Source organism: Zosterops lateralis (assembly GCF_965231275.1).
Source record: "Zosterops lateralis genome assembly, chromosome: 3".
NCBI lineage: Eukaryota > Metazoa > Chordata > Aves > Passeriformes > Zosteropidae > Zosterops > Zosterops lateralis.
The window spans coordinates 9062676-9086127 of record NC_139764.1 but is presented as its reverse complement, the minus strand read 5'-3'; the positions used below and the strand labels follow the sequence as shown (position 1 = coordinate 9086127).

General features: G+C 42.3%; 1 protein-coding gene across 4 annotated transcripts in view; it reads left to right on the top strand.

The window, feature by feature from the left end:
• Nucleotides 1-23452, top strand: part of MEIS1 (Meis homeobox 1) — a 108821-nt gene that overhangs the window by 33788 nt on the left and 51581 nt on the right. For all 4 annotated transcript variants that reach the window (XM_083856944.1, XM_083856947.1, XM_083856945.1 and 1 more), the window contains exon 8: nucleotides 23028-23173. In XM_083856944.1, coding sequence (XP_083713070.1) covers nucleotides 23028-23173 — 146 coding nt within the window. The remainder of the gene's footprint in view (nucleotides 1-23027; nucleotides 23174-23452) is intronic.

Genomic DNA, 23452 nt, shown 5'->3' with positions numbered 1-23452 from the left:
AGCCTGATTCAGCTGTTAAACTTAGATTTCAGCAGTGTTAAGTATGTGTGCCTCAGCTAAGCAGGGTTTTGCTTCCAGAATGGTGCATGGGAGCAAGTTCTTACTTAGAAGCGGGTGTCTGTCATAATTTGAGCATTAATCTATTCCCAGTATCAGGATTTATTTCAATCATTCACATTAGCTTAAATGTGTCTTATTAACAGGCATTTTTCTTTTCACTCTGGCAAAGCTAAATTAAATACTTATGAATGTTGCTTGTTTTCCCTAAATTGTGGGTAACATCATTGTAAATGAACTCTTTTCCTTGTAAAACAACCCTTCCTTCTTCCCATTTGCTTTTCAGGGGAAACTTGAATTTCTCTAAGCACCAACTTGTTTTTCAGGTCAGCCCCCAGAGATAATAAGCGGTTCAAAACCAGCACAACCATTTCAGCAGGATTTAATGTGAACTTTCAGCCTTTGGTCAGGAAAAGCTTCCCAGCTGGGAGGGGAGCAGAGGGACGACCATGTCAGGAGGCAAATCTTTCAGGCTGAGGCCACTGCCATCATTGGCAGAGCAGAAGGAGGGAATAAGACTTTGGAAACTGTTTACCTTTAAAGTGGCTATGGAAATACAAATATTCCTGACTTCTCGGCCCATCTGTAATCAAACAGCAAAATCCATGTGCTAGAGTCCTTTTTTTTTTTTTTTTTTTTTTTTTTCTTCTTTTTCCCTATTTTCTTGGCAAGTTTTTCTAAACTCAGAAATGTCTATCCATTAAACATCTGTGTGGCTGTGCACAAGCCCATGTATACATAGATGTGTATATAAGAACATGGCCCTGACCCTGAACTGAGAGCATCCATTGGCTTTTGCAGCCTCCAAAGTGTGTCTGCACAGAACCAGGTGTTTTACTGAGTGCAGGATCTTGAATATGCCAAATAGGGAACAGTGGTGGAAAATAATCACGCTGCTAAATCGCGTCTTGGGCTGTTAGCTAAAAACTCTGGTGTAGGACTGAAAGGCATCTTGCTTTCCTCTTTGGATGGGGCAGAAGGAGGTTTGGTTTTCTAAGAACCCGTAGAAATGAGTTTGAAGTTTTTAGTGTACAAAATGCCCCTTTCAACAGTGCTGGAGTTGAGTGTTTTCAAGATGGCTGATATGGGGTTTTTGTTGTTGTTGCTTTATTCAGATGTGGTTTTTTTCCTACACATCCTGGATGTTTTCACTTAACTTGTGGTGGCTCATTGGAGCTAATGAGATTCCCATATTAAAGGCCATCTTACTATTCCCATCTTAAGGCTTCTATCCCATTTGCTTCTCCAGATCTTGGTGGGTTCAGCTGAGTCTTTTGCAGTCTGATGTAGGCAGAGTGAGACTTTAAGGTGTGTATCACTGACCTCTTTAACTTGGAGGTTAAAAAAAACAAAAGCTGTGATCTTGAGATGTTTGTTTTGAGAGACATTTTATCACAAGGAGTATAAACTCATAAACATGCTGTATTTCTGGATTAGTGATGCAACAGGGTTTGCCATCAGGCTGCTTGGCACAAACCATTTTCCTATCTCTCACATGAAAGGCTGGGAGGGGAAAGATGACTAAGGTTGGAGGAGAAGTCTTTAAAATTAGTTGTGTATGGAGAAAGTGGGTGCTTGTCCCATAATGCAAGAACTAAGGGTGGGTGTTCGTGGCACAGGAGCTGTTCCCAGAGTGTTAGTAGGTTTGAAACAAACAAAAATGTTGTATGTTAGATTTATTGCTACAGAACAGCGTTCTGAGGAGGTCAGCAGGGGACAAAAAGAGATTAGACCAATTCATGGAAAAACAGGTTCTTCTGTAACTATTAAAAAACCCTGGTCCAGATGCAACTGCTGGCTCAGGAAGCTGCCCAAGTGCTGATTGTCAGAGCAGTGGCACAGCTGCCTCTGTGTGCCCCTACTTGCTGTAGTGTTTTCCTAAACACCCGTTATTGTTCATGAGACACACCACCACAAGACCCAGTTACTCTAGATTTATGTTAAAATAATTTTTTATAATTCAATTCAGGAAATAAAATGCTGGATATTTTTGTTTATCTCTTTTTTTTTTTTTTTTTTAAGACTCTTGCTAATGCTGGCATGCTTTTGTTGGGAAAGAAAGTCGACATAGCTTGTATTTTCTTGCCCTTATTACCCTGATGGTGGGAATGGTTTGATGCTATTCATTCAAATTTGACAGGTGATTGCTTCTGTAAATGAATGCACTCAAATCATAATTGTTGCAACAGAATTGTTTGATTACCTGGCGGTAGCCTCTTTCCCTCTGATAGCTTTTGGATCACCTGTTTGCTGAGAGCATTTGACAGTCCTCATGTTTATTACCCAATTGAATGTCAGTAGCAATTGCAGCTAAAGATAAACGAAAATGCAAGTACTTGTTGACCTTGACTTTTTTCCACAAGATATTGGACTTGATGGCTCTATTGCTGTTGAACTGATAAGAGTTATAAACAGTAGTTGAAGGAAAATGTTTTATTCCCAGAGGAAAATACCACACTGCTGTGGGAAATGGCATCTGACGAGTGCTCAGTGCCAAATTTGCTTGGTTCACCTTCATTTAGACTGTGGGAAAATAAAATCCAAATTTCCCCTTTTATGACTTTAATATCTCTGCAAACATGAATTCCTGTGCTCTTTGTAAAGTTTTGTTGGCAGGCTGTGCCAATAACAGGCTGTGAGCACGAGACCTCGCCGTGTTTTATGATGTGCTATAATGAGGATTCTCAATTCTTCCTCGTTTTTTGGCTGATTTGATAATTACAGGGAGGGAGCAGAGCTTTCTTCTCCTGTTCCATGGGAAGCTTACTATGTCTGTAACTGGCTAAGACTGGGAAATGTGTGGCTGTGGGTGGATGTTGTCAGGCTGGGGCTGTGCTGGTGGGAGGACAGGCTGGGGATGAAGACAGGGATGGAGAGATGATGTTTTCATAGGTCAGGTGTGCACCAATTTCTTTAGACAGGGTCCCAAATGGGTTCCTTTTTAGGTTTTTTGGTAGGAGGGGGCTGATTTGGTGGTGCCCCTCCCAACTGTGTTTGGGAAATGGGAGGAAGGGATGAACTCCAGCCTGAACAATTTTTCCTGCTATTACCCCATATTATATATATTTATTTATTTCTAATCCTGCTCTAATATGAAATCTGAAAGGAAGACTTCAATTGGAGAAGGAGAAGGCAATAGGCTTTGAGATCTTTCAGGATGAAAGCCACTGTATAAACATGATACATAAAAAGCACAAGAGACAGTGGAATTATATTCTTTAAAACGTAAGTCCTTCTTGTCTCGGCAACTGCTCTGATAAACTCTGCACAGCATTGTAGGAGCTTGTTAAAGCCCCGAAATGCAGGATTAAGCAGTGCTGTAACAGTTAGCAGAGTCAGACGAGTAATCTCATTGCGTTGTAAATTTTTTTTTTTAGGTAAGATTAAGCTGGCATTACATTATATGTTTGTGGGCAAGGGGCCATTCTTTAAGGGATTAATTAATAGGATCACCGCTGTAAGATGCTGACATAATTTTTTTCTAGGCACATTGATGCACACGGGCTTTTATTATTACTATTCCTTTTTTTTTTTTTTTTTTTTTTTTTCTTCCAATTTTAAATTCATGAATGAGATGGGGACTTTCTGTGGGCAATCAGAGCAGCCTCTGCAGCTTGCAGCAGCAGTGATGTCAGAGCCACCTGTCACCCTATAATTCATTGGGGACTGCTTCTCACTGGCCTGGTGACCCACTAGTTGGTGACACGAGAAATACCAGAGGGAGATGCCTGATGTCCCTTCTGCACAAGCTGGGGTGGGGTTGTAGGGCTGTGACTAAGCAAATACCTGACACTGCTCTGGCAGATCTTTGAATGAGGGTAAAGTCTTCCTTTCTGCTTTGGCTCTTTAGCCTTGACACCTCCTCCATGTAGCTTTTGGTTTGGCTTTTGTTCCTCAGGCCTGGAAGGTGGGAAAGGACATGGGAGAGAGTGATGTGCAGTGGGAGCAGTATGACATCAGGACAGGCACTGCCACCCTGCCTCCCTCTGTGGCTTGGGGACTTCCTCATCACCAGGCAGTACCTCTGCCATCTAATATATAAATACTTATATATATATATTAAAAACTTAATTACCTATTGTGAATATTATGACTATTTGTTTATATTGTTTTGTTCCTCTTGAGTATTTAAATATCTCACACAGATTTTGCAGTCGGGTTTTTGCAGTTGCTCTTTGCCAAAGTGTAATGTGAAAGTGTGGGAAAGAAGAGACAGCATATAAATAAATAAATATACAGTGGGCACTGCCTTTTCAACTACTTGTCCCTTAGTCCTTAGTTTTCCTGGGGCTGATTCTGTGCTGTGAGTGAGAGATGGCCCTTGCAACCCCAATACTGTGTTATTATTTCCAGGTTGTAAGTACATCTTTTGCAGAAGGACAGGAGAGGACCTACTAGAAGACACCACTTCTGCCCTTGGAAAAGGCCTAATGGTGGCAGACATACCCTAACTTATTCTGAAATCTTCCCCAGTGCTCTGAATAGCAGTGTCACATGGATGCATGCTAAATATATTCTGGAGTCTGTAGTGTCCCCATGGACCTCAAAGAAGGCATATCTTAGCTTTCTCTGGGCAGCCAGTGAAGGTCATGGAAGCAAGGCTTGTAGGATGGAGAACCTTTTGTTGGTCTCATTGCTGTGCCAAGAGAATCTCCTCCTTCCTCCCTCCCTTGGCACAGCAGTGAGGGAGAAACCCCACGGTGGAGTTGCTGCTTGGGGCCCTGGGTTATAGCACTGGAATGCCTTCCTAAAGCAGGGGAAAGAGGGAATGAGGTCAGCACTAACTGAAAAGCTCCAAGTTAAGTGTCAGTTAAAATGGGGTTAAAGTTTCAGGGCCCTGTAAAGTCAGTGTAGAAGCTCCTTACTGAAGAGCAGGGGGTAAGATGCAGGAAAATTTCGCAAGGGCGAAAAGAGATGACAAAGTGGAGTTGAAATGTTGTGTTCTTTCTGTACTTCTCCTCCCTTCCCTCCTAAGTAAAGCATCTGTTTATCTCTCCTGTCCCCTCATCCTGCCTGTGGCAATGAGAATGCCCCAGGAGAGGCTTTTGTGCAGGATCCTGCCTGCTTTCCTTTTATTTTATTTTATTTTTGTATCTGTCTGCACTAACTCTGTGCAAATCCTGCATGAGGCCAGCTGTGTAAGAGCAAGAATAGTGGTGATGTTAATTCAGTGTAACTATTGGGCAGACTTGGTGTGGTTTTGTGTTGTAGTTCTGTGATGGGCTGTAGGAAAGCAGAGGGATGTTCTATTGATGAGCAGGCTGAGCCACAAAATCTTTGAATGTCAGTCCATAAATATTTATTGTTTTTTGTGTGTGTTTGTTCATGTACGTGCTTGGATGTGACTGCTTCCTACTACTACACTTTTTTTTTTTTTTTATTATTCTGTAAACCTGGCAAGAAAAGTGGCAAAACAACCACCCTTGTGAAGCACAGGGCATTTTTAGAGCCTTTTAGAATCTTTCAAATTTTCTTTACGAGGAGCATTGTGCTAAGTTCCTCGGTGTTACAGCTACAAGAAACAAATTAGGAAGCAGTGCTAACATTAGTGTCTCACCACATATTTAATCCAGCTAAAAAAGCCCTGAGGTGGCCATAATTTACCAGGCTGAGGAGCAGAGAGGGCTGGCATAGCCACCTCATCAAGAAATGTAAAGCGATGACTTGGTTTAATTTAATCCAAAGGATGACTTGATGAGTTTAATCCCAATAAAGTAACCAGCTAACAGTCTGCAGGAGGAGCATGTTAGTCATGACATGGGTGTATCAGCTCTTCACCACCATTAATTAATTATATTGCATCACTCAAGAGCAGAATATGCATATTATGCAATTTTACAGTATGGCTTTCCATCCATAATGTATTAATATAAATTAGAATCGCTTCGTACAGATGAATTGAAATGCCGTGTGTTACCAATATACAAATTTTATTTACAGTTGCAGTTGGTGTGTGTGAAATGACAGTATTAAACTTAAAAGTGCCTCTCGAGTTGATTAATGCCAACTTGATACTAAACACATTAATACCCAGTTAAAATTAGCAATCAATTTACTTGGGTGTTGGAGGTTAGCCAGGGATGGATCTGAAGTTGTATTAGGTATATCGTGCTGGTCTGAATACATCATATGCTGTTGCAAAAGCATTGTGCTAATTTTAGCTTACAAAGAGGATGAAGATAAACTGCCTGCTGCTAGTTTGCCATATGCTATCCTGGTGATAATATTCAAGTCGAAAATATTCTGCGGAGAGTCTTATTGTTTCAGTGAAAGAAAAGTGGAACAGAGTTAAGCAAATTTCTGCTCTGTAAATGTATACAAAATAATGAAATAAAACAAATCTCAAACGCTGCTAGATGAGATCTGTGAAATTTGTTTTGGGTTTATTGGCTTTCAGGGGAGTCAACAATTTATTTTAGTATATATTTGATCCAATTGTATCCATTTCTCGCATGTAAATCTCAAAATCAATCTAAATAAAAATCGAACTTTGTTCTGGTAGGCAAAAAATATAGTCTGAGTTGCTCCTAACTAGTTAAACCACCCATCCTTCAAGTTGGGTACAGGAATAAAGGCAGTGCTGAGCTGACTTTTCACGAGCTTTCTCCCTTTGCTTTGCTTATTTAAGAGCACACAAACCAAATCCTGGTTTCCATATGGGGAAGGGTTTTGCCGTTCAGGGAGGAGCATTTGCCTTCTCCATCTGCCCCCCGTGGGCAGCAGAGAGGGGTGTGTGAGGAGGGGTGCCCGGACCCCTGGGGCTGCAGGGGCTGGGGGGGGAAGCTTTGCATTAGCAAGTGGTGAAAAGCCTGACCTTCCAGTGACCTGGGTCAGGCAAACCCCCTGCCGAAGTGTCCCATTTGGACACGGATACCTGTGGGGTGAGGGAAGAGATAAAGGGGAAGGGGGAGGGAGATAAAGTAATCCCATTGACCTGCGGGCTGCTCAGATATTACAAGCCAGGGAACATCAGGAATAATAAAAGAGCGGCAATATTTGCCTGCCCCCTGTATCTGTGTAATGTCGTTTCCAAAGGGGCTGGAGTAGATAATAGCAAATGCGCTTTCAAGTATCAGTGCAATCTCTGGAAGTGATGGGGAAGAACTGGATGCTGGTGGGTGCTGGAGAGTGTAATACAATCCTGGTCACCGCAGAGGGAATTGTATAAATGGACAAAGATCTGCTGATTGCATCTTTTTTGCTAAAGTGTTAAGTAAAAGATCTCGGCTATAAGAGATGGCAAGTCTACTACTATTGTCTGGTCTTCTGGCTTGTTTTTATAGGGGTTTTCACAGGAACAAATAGCCACTACCAAAATAAAAACAAGCCGTGTGGCCAGTCCATATCATGGTAGGACACATGCTCTTGAGTCAGCGTGGGCAGGAAGCTTGGCAGGTCTGTCCCCCACCATTGCCATTGCATCTTTATCTCTCTGCTTCATTGTTTGCCACTGAGCGCTTGAAATTCCAGTTTCCAAGTAAAAACTTCCTGTTTCTTGCATTTACATTCAGTTTGGTAAGACATAAATTTAGTTATCTATCAGGGAGGGCTTTTTTTTTTTTTCCTCTCTCAAGTGAGGCAAAATAGGAAGAAGAAATTAATTATGATTTGGTGATAAGAGGTAGAATTTTGCATTTTCCCAGATTCTCTGTGGCAGGAAGCATGAGGTTGTATTCTTGTGATAAGGTGATGGATGGGAGCTAAATTCAGCCTCTCCATCCTGAGTAATTTTAGAAAGAGCCCTGAAGTCCAGATCTTGCTTAGAAACGGAGATGGGCATATTCAGTCTTCATTAGCCAGAGCTTCCTTGCTAGAGCATTGCTGCTTGTAAGTTTTTACTGTTCTGTGCAGTATTCAAATTCTAATAGTGCACATATTCTTGTAGTCATCTCAATCCTGAATTTTCCTCAGGAGAGTTTCTTTCTCTCCATTGACTGTGAAGGGACTCGGGGAGGACTAATCACCTCGTTCAGACACTTGGCTTGGCAGTCTGACTTAAACGCTTAGAGTGAGGAGGGATGAAAGTGTGCTAAAAAGTTGGCATTCCTTTAGGAAGGAAATGTTTTGCTCTTTGTGGAGAAGCAGAATGAAGTGTCCTATACTGCTGAAGGTTAGAGGAGTGGGCTCAGGTATTCTGTGTGTAGGTGAGGCTGTGTCCTCTGTAGCTCCTGAGCACAGTGGTCTGAGCATCTTATAACATTTGTTGTGTTTGCAGACCTGCATGGGTAACCGAAGTGTTCAAAAAATCTTGGCATTCATAGAAAAAAATACGTATGAAATACAGATATACACCTTTTTTTTTTTTTTTTTTTTTTTTTTTTTTTTTTTTTTTTAATATTATTTGGGGGGTTTAGTGTCTGTATTCCCATGCCCAGCTGGCAAGAAGCCAGGATTCCTGCTTTTCCCAACTTCAAGAGGTTGCTTGCTTTAATAGGGCATATGTGGTTTTGGTTGAAGGCTCTCATATGACTCTGGGAGCTGAAGATTTAAATATAAAACATGATGAATGGGGCTTCTGAAACTGTGTAGCAGTGCTTTTCTCAACCTGCAACTAAACATCATTGAGGTCTTGCCTGAGATGAGAGGCTCCATGAGGGAAGCCTTGCAGCAAAACCTGTTGCTGAGTTGAGGTGGTAGGAATGGCCATATTTAGCTTCGTTGTGCTGTTTGGGCGCAGGGTCCTTTGGCAGTTGGCACTGCATCTGTCAGAGCTTCTCTCTGCCTTTAAATATAAAAATCAGAGTTTTACCTAGTTCTACTCCAAACTAACAAGATGTACATTGGTCCATTTAAGAGTAGCTCATTTTTCCACTTCGTTTTTGTAGTCGTATTTGTAGCAATCCTGACTAGCACATGAGGGGGAGAGGTAAGAGGCTAATGATTTTTATGCAGAATATTGAACTCCTGTTTCCATTTTGAAGTTCACTTCCTATGCTGTCCTGAAAAATATTTTCAAACTGTGTCCCCACTGTGCCCCAGAAATATGAAATTTGAGGATTGTTTGCTTGGGAGGCTGTGAGTACAAAGCCTGAGGAGAGTGCTGGAGGTTTGCAGGCCTGCAGGAGAGCAGCAGTGTGGCCTTTCATTCAGCACCTTGTCAGCCTGCCTTATCTGGGATCCTGGGGGATGGCTAAACCCAGGGAAGGGAGCTGAGTGAGGTGTTTCCAGGATTGTCCTGGCAGAGGCTTCCTTGTAATCCATTCTGCTTGCTCTGCAGGAGTCACAACTAGCACAGACACTTGCAGTGCCTTGCAAAGTTGGGCTTTCCAGCGTGTTTGTTGCCTGCTCTGAGACTTTGGCTTCCTTTACAGCTCATGTGAATCTTTAAATGTGCACCTGCCATCTTGAGCCTCTCCTTTCATGATTTTTGGTGAAGTTCATGTGCAGCTTTAAATATGGATGAAGTCTCCTGGGCTGGTAAGGGGTGAGCATAAAGGAGAGCCCTCCCCATAATCTTACAGGCAATTGCCTTCTCCAGGTCAATATTCCCTTGTTAAGGTCACTGCTGAGATCATATTCATTGCAAATACGGTGCTTATGTCAAAGTATTTTCCATAGGAACTGTTAAGTGTAGGTGAGAATGCTTTTTAGCTGAACTTTGAATTTCAAGCCATGATTATAGCTGAAAATCTGTCTCCTCATCTGCCTCAGCCATGAATTGCAGGTGCAGCTGGTCAGGCATTTAAAATGACAAAATTCAGAGTTGCTTTTGCATAGAAACCAGCATCATGATTAGTTCAGAGTCTGGCATTGTTGGAGGCTGCTCAGATGATTCTCAGGTATTTGTGAAAGCCTTTTCCAGTCCCGAGAGAATCACCTGTTTTGTCATCAGTTAGTATTGGAATTGCAGTGGAAAAAGGTGCAGATCCATGACTAGGGACTTGCTTTTCTGCCTGACAGGCCTTGGTGTCCCAGTCTTCAGGCTGAGACACTTGCCTGCAGGTCCTAAGGCATCAGCCATACAGCAAAAGTTGTGTATGGAGGAAGAAAGCAGCTAACACACAGCTGGAAAATTGTGTTTGCTCAACGTGTAATGAGTTTTATTAGAAGAGACTCATTCAGAGTGGAAGCGGGAAATGGTATTTACTAGGATTTATTTGACTGCTCCAGGATAATTTTGAATACAGGTTTTCAAGTGTTTTCTTTCCTTTTTACACACATCTAAGCACATCTTTAATATATATATGTATTTCAAAGCCATCCTGACCTTCATCAAAATAGTCTGCTAATGTTTTGCCCGCCTTTATCAAATTGCAGCATGAAAGAAACCACTCTGATTCATATTTTTAAGGGATGTTGTCCTGACCTCAAAAACTGATACTTCCTCAGCCAGTGCCAGAAAGCCCTTTCTGTGGTCTCAGTCCCCATTTTTTCAGCCATTAAGACTCAGGTGGCATCAGGATAACAACTGATTTTAATAGCCACCACTTTAGCCACCTCCATTATGGGGAAGGAAGCTCCTGCAGAGCCTCAGAGCTCTGGGATGTGACCTCGAGTGACCAGACACAAAAACCAGCACAGCTCTTGAACGGAAAGGTCTGCATCATCCAAACTCTGCTGACTCCTGTCCAAGAACACACTGTTTACCTGTTCCTTCCAAACTGGTCGATTTTCTGCAAGGCTGAGATGTGGGTGTTGGGGGATTTTGGGGTTTTTTTTTGCTTATCTCCAGTGCAGCTTGGCTGGTTTTCACAGAGTTGCTCTTTGCTAGCTCGGAGAAGTATGTTGAAGATTGTGTGCTTTCTGTTTTGGTGACTGAAGCTGAGCATTCCCACTGCTGACCTAAATTTACCACCTCTGTCATGTCTGAAAGTATTTGTATATTCATCTGCAAATGTGCAGGGTGACCACTCCAATCAAAAGCAGCAAATCTTACCACTTAACTCCAAAATGCATCTTGCTGAAGGCAACTTCTGAAAACACATTGCCAGAGCACGAAGCAGCCAAGCTTCTGTCTGGCCCTTGAGATGTGTACCCAGACCTTAATGAAGGGTGGGGTTTTCCTTATTCCAATAAATAGATCTTGTTTGGAAAGGTGATTTTGTTTGGAAAGAGGCAGAAAGAGAGAACGTATTTTCACAGTCCTCAATAAAAAGGCTATTTATGCCTAATACATTGGCAGAATTATTCCAGAGTAATTCATCCACGAGAAAATATGATCCTTGTGTCACTGCCAAGGTCAGAGAGACCTATGGTGATCTGCAGAGTAAGTTCAGGTCACCCAAGTTAAATCTGCCCAGGGGCAGACTTAGCTCACGCACCACATTTTTTCCGTGATTAATAAAAGCAAACATCTTCTATAGATGAAGGCAGGACTGAAACTGTGGTCAGCTCTCTCCCTGGAGCCAAGGTCTCTGCTTTTCCGTTCTCCTTTCCAGGTTGTTCCTTTCATTTCCTTTCCATTCTTCTCTTTTCCTGGCATTTACAGGATGCTTAGAGAAGTCTGTCTTTTCCTTTATGAGGCAACCAATGCCTATAAAACCTTCCCTGATAATCTGCATGGACAGGAAGGACATGGGGGCGTTGCTGGTGTTTGACCCAGTGCAGCACTGGCTTCTGAGTGTGTGTGGTGTGTCCTGGCACATCAGCTGAGATGCACACATCCTGAAAAATTGAGGTGAAAAAGATGGAGTGCACGGCAGAAATAAATTCCTTGTCAGCCCCAGCTGAGAGGGTATGGTCTGAACAGGATGTTTGACAGTAAAGACAGTAAAGAAGGTGATTTTTTAGGCACTGCTGGCTCAGGAGGAGACAGATGGAGTGGTGAGCTGGGCAGGTGAGAGTCCTCTTCCATCACTGCTGGGTGGAAGGGGTGCCACAAGATCCTCAGCCCTTTCAACAAGGATGAGGTTGTTTCATCAGAAAAGAGAGATTCTTCTTCCTTGTGGTCTGTACCTGCTATGGGGAAGCTGATGCCTGTGGTTTCAGCCTGCTGGAACCTGAGGTTTTCTTTAGCTTCCTTGGTTACTCATTCATGTCATTTAAAGTACTTCAAATTACTGAGAGCTTTTACAGTTTTTGCTTTCTACACGTTTCTGCTGCTGTTGCTCTTATTGGTAATGACAAATGCTGTGAGTTGAAAAAGAAACCAGAAATAATTTTGGCTTACTTTTTGAAGGACGTATACTTTTTGTTTATTTTTTTCTTAAGATATGGATGGCTTTTTGCTATGACCCAGCTTTGCTTTGAGATTTCTGTGGGATTTTGGTTAAACACTCTTATGGAGTCAAAGAGAAGACTGGAAATGGCTGGGTTAACTCCTTCCTATCCTTCATCCCTTTTGCAGCTGGAACTGAGGCCATGAGATGTAATGACAAATAATAATTGAATTCTGGGGTGCACCAGAAGCTTGTCCCTTTCCTCCTATCAGTTTGCCTATTCAAGGTAATTCTAGGCAGGTAATATCTAGGAATATGTAGAGATAGAAGATGAAAGAGATAAAAATAAGGTGAACATGCACCTGTAGGTAAAGTTTTTAAGTGTCCAGCATTGATCTGACTTTTCTTTCACCTTCCTTGTGTGTTTTGGACTCTAATATCTGTTTGTTCCTGGATGATTTGAATTTGGACTCGTTGTTTGTTTTAATTTGGAAAAACCCCACACCTTAAGCTGTTACTGCACTGTAAATCAAACATCAAAACACCAGAAGCTGTGACAGAAAGTCGTAGGAAGCCAAAAACACAGCAGTGTCACGAATACATTAAGTTGGAGCTTAAGGGGACATGCCAACTTAGTAGGACTGAATTTCCTGAAGGGACTGTCACTACCTTCCTGCCCCTAAGGTAGGGACCATCCAGGGACCTCAGGACTTGAGCCTGGTGGCCAGTGGCCAGCCACAAGGAGCAGGGTCAGGACCACCTCCCCATCACTGTTATTTCTCTGAAGGGCTCCCTGAGCTCTCTGGATTTTCAGGCTTTGCCCTGGGAGCTGTACTCATATCAGAAGTGCAGAAGTTGTACCCTGACCTGCCCCTCAGTGTCACCCCCACTTCCCCAGACTCAAGGAATATTTAGGGGGAAAGTGTTTGCAGCAGAAGAAGAGTTAGTGGCCTGATAACACCAATGGTCATTGCTTGATCCCTGTCATCCTCTAAAGCCACAGAATGTGGACAGAGCAGAGGGCAGCAGGAGCTGTGTGAGTGGCATTAGTGTGCCTGTTTGCTGGCCATCAGACCCAATGTCACCATGCCTTCACATTAAAGACCAGCTTCAGGACTGTTTTTTCCTGCTGTGCCTTTCTTAAGTGCAGAACCTTGTCACAGCAGATTTGGTTTTTGTGCTGAGGGAGGAGCAGTAGTAGAAGAAAATTTTATGTGAGCTTGGCTCTGCCATATTTACTCCTTTTGGCTCCTCATCCCTTTCCTCAGGAGCAGCCTCCCACTATTGTCACAGATACTCCAGAGGAGCCACCTTTTGCTGCAGGAACAAGAGTGTGGAATTAGGGTGCTGAATAGCAAGGAGCAATGGGGAAAAACATTAATTCTGTGTACACCCTTCCCTTGAAAGGTCTGGCAGAGGGATGGATATTTTATAATTCAGGTGCTTTTCCTGAGTACATTACCTGCATGGTTACATAAGGTTTTGTCTTTGGGGGGCAGAGCAAGCTGCTTCTCAGCATCCCAGACAGTGCTAGGACAGGATGAGGGGAGAAAATGAATGGTGTAGTCCATGCAGTTCATGATTGCAAATGTTTCTTATAGTTCCTTAGAAAGCAGGAGTATAATTGTTTTGGATCCAGCTCTTCTTGCCTTGTTCATATGAAGCCCAGGCAGTGGAAGATTCGCAAGTCCTTGTTGTTCTGACCCTTTCTGCCCAGTTGTTTGGGCCAGCAGGCAGTGAAAGACAGCTTGTGGAAGTGGTTCTTCTGGGTCGACACAGCCAACCCTCTCCTCTGCCCTCTTCTTTTCTGCAGCTGTGAGACATAGGATCATGCAGTGGGAATTACCAGGTTGCTTCACAAAAGGTTTTTGGATTAATATCCCGTAACAAATCCAAATTATCTTCCTCTTGCTTTAAGTACAAGGAAATATAAATAATTTGTGATGGCCAATCAGGAGGGTTCCGTGGCTGGGATTTGCTGGATCTTTATAAAGCTGCATGATGTGATAGCTGGTTTTTAACAATGGCAGTGGAGATGTTGTTACTGTCAGAAGAGGAAAGGTAGATGAGATGGGGGCATTTAGACCTGCCTTTTGCAATTGCGAAGTTACAATATATGTCACTGAATGTGTGGAGATAGAGTATGTGATGCAGGCATGGCATGCAAAGTGAAGTTCAGTGTTAGTTTTCTTTAATTTCTTTCATCAGTGTTTCTTTCATTTGTGTCTTGGTTTTTATTGTCAATTGACATTACTGAGGGACTGGAGACAGGAAAAATTCTTTGGGTTTGATGCTATTTTGAAGTAGATGGCAGTAGAAGAAAATACATTGCATATCCACAAGAACTTTTTTACTTGACACAAACCACACTGCACCTTCCAGTGGGAAATATCTCATATGGGTTTGGTAGAGTATGAATCCTGACTTGTCTGAGCTGCAGCTCTAGACTAACTAGCCTCTCCTCTTCATTATCTGGTGGCATAGGGGATCCAGCTCTGCAAAAGAGGATTTGGGGCAAGCAATATCTGAACTATAATTCCTGCAGTGCAAACTGCAGCTTGGACCAGCACTGATTGGTCTTGAGTTGGCCCAAAGTAAAATGCTTTTGTTTTGTTCAACAACCCCAAGTATTTTGGTTTATCTTGCCCAACTTTTTTACTTTTTTCAGTAGAATAACTTTATTTTGAATTTATTATTTGAATTTATTATTTATTTGGGCAGCGTCAAAGTTCTGGCACATATTTCCTGTTGTAAAACTGGAAATCTACAGTGTTTTCTTCTCTGTAGGCAGGGCCCAAGGCAATTTAACTATGTTTAGGGAAGGAAGCCTCCTTAAATGCTCCACATAATAAACTGTTTCTCCTGATAACATGTCACTTAGTTTATAGGTAATATGCTTCTGATCTTTGCTTTGAGCCTCTTATAGGTGCTTGTGCTCATTCCAAGAGTCAAGTGTCTTAGGAGCTGGATAAACACAAAGATAGAGCTAGTTGTTAAGGAGCTATAGAGATTTACAGAAGTTGACCTCATGGCCATTTGGGGCATTAGTTGGGTATATTTCTCCCCATGGTGGAGCAGTCCTGTGCTCCTGCTGCTTCTTGTGCTCCTGCTTTACAGGGAAGTGAGTCTGGTGGAATCCAGTGGTGAATTTACCTCTGTCTCAGACATGTTGTAGCTGACTTTTCATGGAGAATGCAACTGATGGGACTAGCTCTCCTCATGAGCTTGGGGAGAATAGGTTTCATAAAAAAGACGTGTATTTGAACAAAAGAGAGGATGACTGAAAAACAGCTTTTCCTGAGAAGCTGTACTGTCATCATGGTGGCTTTTAGGTTAGGGAGAAAAAAAAACAAACCCACACTTTTTTTAAGCTTTTTACCATTCTTGGTTAAAGCAGGATGTTTTCTTGTTTATCCAGGTACTTTTCTGTAGGGTGTTTGCTTCCAACGGCTCAAAGTAAACTTTTGTTGCTGGCAGCAGAAAGTTGTTTGCTTCCCATACAATGAATTTCTTTCTTTTTAGCATTTCATTCAGCGATGCACAGCTCCAGAAATACGTCACAACTTACCCATAATGACGTAGTTTTCTGAACCTCATTAAGAAGTGCTAACCAGGAGAAGGGGTTTCCTTCATTTCAACTATAAAAAGCTGCCAAAGAAATGAAAATGAGTAAAATCTGTGGGTTTTCCCCCACTATTTGTCGATGCTGTTTTTAGTCTTTGCATAGACAGCTAATTTACTCATTGCTTGCCTGAAGGAGATTCAAGTCAGAAAAAAGATGGTTGAGTTCCTAGAAAAAGGTGCTTCTGTCTCTGAAGAACAATGATTCAAGAGAAAACTTCAAAAGTTTGTGAAATGCCAGTGGGTAATTTATACTTTTCCAGCTTTTGCTATCTGTGAATATTCGTGTAGGATATTTTTGCAACTGTGTCCTTTAGTGTCTTGTAAATGTGGGTACTGTCTGTGACTGACAACTTCCCATTGTTTGTGTCATGGTCTGAATTCTTGCATGAAACATGTACTGCATCTCCTTAAGAGATGTGTGCACACCCAGACACGTGCTGTTTGTTCCTTTGCTAATGCTCATTTTCAACCTTGTTGTTCCTCATTAACTTTTTATTAAGTATATTTGAGAAAGCTTTCTCCTTAAGGAATGTGGAAAAAAAAAACAGGTCCCTCATCAACACCACTTTTTGAATTCACAAGCAGAGCTACATCATCATTGTAAACTATTTTTGGGGTGTTCTGTAGGCCACTCAGTGTGCTGGGATGATTGCCATTGACCTCAGGAGCTCCAGGAGTGGGTGCTTCCTCACATCTGACTAACCATGACAGAATAATAGAATAGTCCAAAATAATAGAATTCCATAGTTATTTTATATTTCAGAAGTACCTTTTTGCTGGTAGACCCATTCTCAGCTCATGTGCCTTGCTTGGGCATTGGCAGACTGAGAACTCTCAGTGGGTTAATGTTACATATGCAATATATGCATGTGTGTTTAAATTATAAAATAATGTGTTTTGGGGAAATATTCTAAACTTGATGGCCTTTTAATGTCAGAACTTGTTTCCTCTCAGTGGATAGGTACAGCTTGGTTTAGCAGCTGGCCACATACCCACTGACAAACTGTGTCAGTGCTTTCCAGCTCTCTCCTGGAATATTATATACTTATATTTTATATCTATCTATCTATGTATCTATCTCTATCTATCTATAGATATATTTATACCTGTGCTGCTCAGCTTTGCCTCCTTAGCCACCTTGCTCCAAGGAGGAATGATACTTCTTGAGTAGTGAACTTGTCCTTCAGTACTTGTGGACATGAATAATGGGCTGCACTGACTCACGTCAGAGACATTTGGGTGTGACTTTTGCTCGCCACGTTCCTGTGCCAAGTTGTATCTGGTTGTGTCAGAAACAAATTGAAAAATGTATACATATAAAGAAATTTCCACATTCTTTGATTGCCCAAGACCATTCAAAGCTGGTGGTCTGAAACGATGATCCTTGTTCCATTTCCTGTGAGCAGTGTTCCCTCTCTTGCTTCACAGAAAAGCGTGTTGCATCTGTGGACCTGCTTTTTTTTTTTGAGAATTCATGATTTTGTACCTTACAGGAAAAATTTCATGCATAAGCCTGGCTTTGCTCCACGAAAAGTTGTCATGGTGGGTGTGTGGATATCCAGCAAATTGGTGTTTTGTTAGGTAAAGCTGTGGAAATTGCAGTAGTTTCTCTAAATTGGTATACAGAAGAAAGGTTAAGGAAAGCAATTTTGGCATTTAAAATCTCTGTAGTATGTTATGTTGCTTGAAGCTAATGAATCTTCATTTCAAGTTATCTGGAAAGGTTACTAAAGAGATTTTGGTTCTTGGAATAGTTAAAACAAAAAGGAACCATCAGAGCTGCAGATGGACAGTGAACAGTTAAATATTTGGCTTAGGCAGTTTAGGATTTCTCATGCTAGCAGAAGCAGGAATTTAAGGAACTTGTATCTAAATGCTTGCAAAAAAATTATGATAGAATTAAAGAAATAAAGAAGAAACTATTGAAAAGACCATGAACTTTGGGCCATTGTGTTAGGCATTTCAGTTCATAGTGCTGAACACATTATAAAATCTAGCACAGAAGTCGACAGTTTTTGTCCAAACACAGTGTATATTTAATTTATATTAGCTCATGAAATGCAAAAGTAACTGCAAGCTGTGATGTTCTTCTAGGAGGCAGAAACTGTTTTTAACAGGAGGCATTTGGACACATACAAATAAGCTGAACATAAGGAGCTTTTAGTCTGTCCACTTAAAAGTTGCTCCAGGCCTTTCCTAGGGCTTCTAGGTGCACATCTTTCACATTTTCTCCTGTGAACTCCTTAAAACAGTGTATTTAGGTGCCTATCTAGAACTGGACGGTATAAGCTGCAAGTGTTCATCATATTGTTTGGTGTACCTCAGAAAAGCCTGTGCCCTGCTCTTACCCCCTTACCAGAAAATTGAACAGTAAATCCCAAAAACTCTCTCAGATCTCCTGTCAGAGGAATGGGAAGCAGCAGAATAGCCCGGTTTTCTTTGATACAGAAAATACTTGTATTCCAAATGCAGACTTGATAGCAGGACAGGGCTGTGTGGAGTGGGAAATAACCTGTCGCATCTGGTGAAGGTACTTTTAGTAAAGCTGTATTTGGGACTTTGATACTGACAGTTAAAATCATTTGAGGACGTTCTTCTAAGGAGCTCCGTGCAGAGGCATGGATTTTGTAGTGAAGCAAAAGGCTGGAGTTTTTTGGGACATCTGAATTTCCCAACCTTTCAGAAACTTCCATGACTTGGGATTGGGAATATTTATGTCATATCTGGACAGCCTTGATGGTTGAGGTTTGAGAGTAAACTTGGGAGCTGGAGTGCCTGAAAAGTTGCCCAATTGAGCCATGCTGCCAGACTTTCCAGTGTCGCAGAGTGATGACATTTAATTTGGGTTTGGTGTGGCAGTGAGGGAGGCTTTGAATCCCCAGTAAACTCCTGCCACCACCATGGCTGCTGAAGGCGAGTGCCTGTGCCAAGTCGCTCTCCAGAAGCACCTATTTTGTCAACAAAGGTTTATGACATTTCACTGGGGACAAAGAGAGCATTACCCACTCGAGGGGCTGCTGTAAAGTCGCTTGCCCTTTGCTGCTCCTGCCTCTGATTTTTGAGGGAGTGGGAGGCGAAGGGAAGTCGTAAGGGGCGATGATAGGAGAGAGGGGAAAGGCAGTGAGAGGAGCCCCTGCTGGCATGGCCAGTCTGAGCCATTCAGCAGGGCTGAATACGATAAATGCTGCTTTATCCTTTCTTGAAAGGACCAAGATAGCACGGCCTAAATGCCTGGGTGTGCTTAAATAGGCAACTCTGGGGATGCTGGAATTGAGGGCGTTTGAAATCGGAGCTCCCCAGCAGCCAGGGAGCTGCCACAGGTCACCTGCCTCGCTCCACGGGGACCGGCCCAGGTCTGGCAAGAAATTGTCCACGGACGAATTGGAGTACAAATTCCTTTCTTTGTTGGTTGGCCTCTTTCACTAGACCATGGCCTATAAAAAATTGTGTAAAAACAATTCTCAAATATTATTTGAAAGGGCAAACGGCCACGCTGAAAGGTTTGACAGTTTGACATATAGCGCCTGGTTCTGCTCGCCAGGGAACGGGAGTGCGGACTCCGGGCTCTCCTTCTGCTCCTTACAGGCTCCACATTTGTGGTTTTTTTTTTTTTTTTTTTTTTTTTTTTTTTTTTTTTTTTTTTTAAATAGCATCTAGTTGCTGCGCAGAGTTGCTGCGCTCCCAGCAATTTGACAGGCAACGAGTCTGCTTCAGTGATCTTAAATCCTTTTAGACTAATTTGCGAGCGAGCAGAAAAACAGCTAGCACCTTCGCATCCAGCACTCAAAACCAGGGAATCAGGTATTGCCAATTAAAGTGCCATTTCCAACCATCATATCAAGACAGATTACTCGCCGCTCCTCTGATAATGTCACGCCGTGCCTAAAGAGAAAGTGAGACGGAGTTTCTCCACGGACAAAGGGCCCAGGCGGGCCGCAGTGACGGGCGGCAGCGCGATGGGGATCATGCACACGCCCGGGCATGTGTGCGGCGCCAAGGCGGAACGGTGCGCCCGCTCTGACCCCAGAATAGCCATGGGCCATTCTGGAGAGCCCGTGGCCCCTCAGTCACTGGCCTACTAGTTAATTGCCACACGGACTTGGTGACACATGGGCAGATAATATGACATTTTCGGTTTCTGTCACTAGCAAACGCCACGGCGTTGCTTGCACTAGTTGCTAAGAAGCTGTCAGAAACCATTAGCAGCTGGCTAAAGTTGCCCTATGGCATTTCCTCATGGCATCAGCAAAACAAGCATAAATCACCCAGCGGAGCCTCCCGCTATACTAATGAGGCTGTAAGCTTGTTTATGGACTAGCATCATTTCTATGATTATTTCCACCTTTTCAGTTCGCCTTCATTTGGCGGCGGGAGAAGTCAACTCCAGGAGCAGAGTTTGCCACCGACATTTTGCAAACACAGTTCGTAGCTGCTACCGTGTGGCTGGTCAGCAGTGCTTCAAGTTTGTTTGGAGATCTTTAAAAGGAGGAAAAGAGCAGGGGAGGGAAAAAAAGAAAAGGAGGGGGGAGAATCTCTGGAGACCTCACAGAGGTGAGCGTATCAAGTTGCAAAGTAGATGGAAATACTAAAATCCACAATTGACCATTTAGACTTCTCTCTGTGGTTTCAGTCTTTACGGGATCAATTTTCCATTTAAAAAAAAAGTGGAAGAGGTTAAACAATTTACAGGAGTCTGCTGAAGCATTTGCTCCGAGGATAGCCGGGCGCTTTCTTATCCTCTCCCTGCTTTTCACTTTCTCTAACTTGTGTCGGCCGAGGCCAGGGTTTATTGTTTTAGGCTTTTCTGAACATACACCAGTATTTACACTGGATTGAAAGCATTTGCTTCCAATGAAAATCTTGTCTTAGATTACAGCCCAGCAGTGTAATTTCCCTCCCAGATGGGAGTAAAGTAGCAGTATTTGCCTAAAAACAGTAGGAAGAACAAACTGTGCATTAAGCCAAGGCTGTTTTTGGCTTGAGCTAATGATGTAACAGAAACCTTTTATTTGGGATAGGTCACTGCCCGGGATTGAAGGAGGTGATCTGGCTCGCGCTTGAAAGGTTTCTCCATTGTATCTACATAAGTCTTCACTTAAAAAATCCTGTTCCTAATGCTTCTGCTTTCATACAGCAGAAATAAACAGGAAAGGTTCTGGGGAGTGTTATAGGTGGAATGCAGAAAGCTTTTCCTCCCCTAATGGAGGATATAATTCAGGTGCCCTGGAGGCATGCTTTCAGGAATTCTCTTGCCCGAGGTAATGGGAAGCTAAGGCTGCTTGAAGGCCTTGATTATCTATTGATGCACAAAGCTGGAAAAAAAGTCATCTCCCTTGGATTATAGTAGATATTTCCATAAATTATCAATGAGTCCTCCTCCCGTCAGGCATAAGGCAATGCCTGCTAAATTAATCTGAAGGGGGTTTGAAATGAGTATATTTTTTAAAAAAATGGGTTGGGGGGAGAGGGTGGGTGGACGATGGCAGGGAGGTGGTGAAAGGCAGTGTCATTAGGTTAGAAGCTTTTCATTTTTAATCAATGAATGCGTAATACTTTTCTTTTCCTTGTTTGCCTCTCGCAGACAGAAAGTAGATTAGCCCGTGGAATTTTAAATGCTGTTGAGTTGTTTCCTTTGCTCATGTTTCTTTTATGAATTATTATTTTATATGGTGAATTGCTTCTCTGTATAAAAGCCCTTTTTTAGATACTGGGCTTTCAAAGAATTCATTGGATATCTAATTTCTTCATAAAAATCTTGTGTTTGTCTGTAACTACCCAAGGTTACAGTTTCATTAAAGACACAGGCAAAGTCATAAGGACAATTATAAATTTGCCATGGTCAGTAGCATACTAAGAATATTACACTAATAATAGCTTTTTTTTTTTTTTTTTTTTTTTTTTTTTTTTTTTTTTTTTTTGTGCTGAAAGCTATTTAACAAAACATAATTATGACAGTCTGCATCCCTTTTTTTAAAAAAAAAAAAAGTTTTATTTTTGTCCTTAACGGAGATAGTTTGTGTTCAGCTGATTTGAGATTACTTTCTTCATCTCTCTTGCCCGGAGGGGGGGGGGGGGGTGTGTAAAAAACACTTGCCTAATAACATCACAACTCCATGTTGCTACAAATACAATGTCTTTGGAAGCCAGGGTATGTTCTTCAGTCCACAGGCATTCCACTCAAAGACTTACTTGCTCTGTGGGCTTGTTTATAAACTGTTTTCAGTGTTTGCAACAAAAGTTGCATGCAAACTACTAGGCACTGCAACTTTTGTTTTGCCTTGGCCTCTAACCCATCAGCCCAGACCCATGCTGGCTGCTGCACAGTGGCATCCTCCCAGGGAAGTGTTGTTAATGTGATGAGAACTGTCTGAGACCTTCTCTGCGTTGAGGAAATTCATTCTGGATCAGTGGTTGTCTCACAGAAGCAGACACCTATTACAAACACGGCACGCTGGCACAAAGCAGGGTGTTAATTCCTAATGGTGTATGTCAAACTGGTGCCTACTTATCTGAATTTCTTTTTGGCTGGGGCTGGGAAGAGGGGAGCCAGTTAGCTGCCCACCTCCCATCAAAGCATCAGGGGAAGTCAAACATCTGTAAAAGGCTTAACATGAGCAATGTTAATCATCTGGGGTTTTTTTTCTGAATTTGCCTAGAGAATATGATGTTGCAAGAGAGCTGCATTCCCCCCACTTTTCACAGCCCAGAGTGGGGTCAATCATCTGGGTTTTTTTCTGAATTTGCCTAGAGAATATGATGTTGCAAGAGAACTGCATTCACCCCAGTTTTCACACCCAGCTTCACACACGTCATGGTCCCCATCCCAGAACACCACTGATGCTTTCCTAATTGTCAGCTCAGCCAAAGTAGCTGATTGGGATGAACCTTTGGGAAGTGACCTAGTGTGAAGAAGAGCCAGCATTTCTACTTTTGCAAGTTGGGATGCTTGCAATTTTTTTTTTTTTTTTAAATATAATTTGTAAGCACTTTTTATTCTGGGTTACAATGGCAGAGATGGCCACACTGTCCTTCAAGATAAAACCGGAATGGGGCCCAACACATCTCTGAGCCCCTCCCTCTCCTCCATGTCTCTCCCCCCCTTCCCCCATCCCCTCAACCCCTGGTGAATTACGGTGTTAAAGAATTTATACCTCATTTAAATATTCATGCAGTTTATACCCAAAGCCAGGCTTCGGCTGAAGTATATAAAGGTAGCATAAGTCAAAATTTGATTCACTATATTTACAGGTGACGGCTTGGACAACAGTGTAGCTTCCCCCAGCACAGGTGATGATGATGATCCAGATAAGGACAAAAAGCGACATAAAAAGCGTGGCATCTTTCCCAAAGTAGCCACAAATATCATGAGGGCATGGCTGTTCCAGCATCTAACAGTAAGTGAACTCTAGATCACATATGCAAAATAAAACATGGATAATGTCATAGTTGTAGTAGTCATAGAAAGCAAAAAAAAAAAAAAAAAAAAAAAGTATGATGTTGCTGCCAGGCAGTAGAGGGACTTTTCCAAGCAGAGTTGTTGTTGTTGCCTCGTTTGCTAGATGCCAGGGGAAGAGCATAGAGTGTATGTTTTTATGGTATGGGGTGGTTTTTTTTTGTGTGTGTGTGTGTGTTGTTTTTAGATTTGTTTGTTTGTTTGAGACACAGTTGTTAAC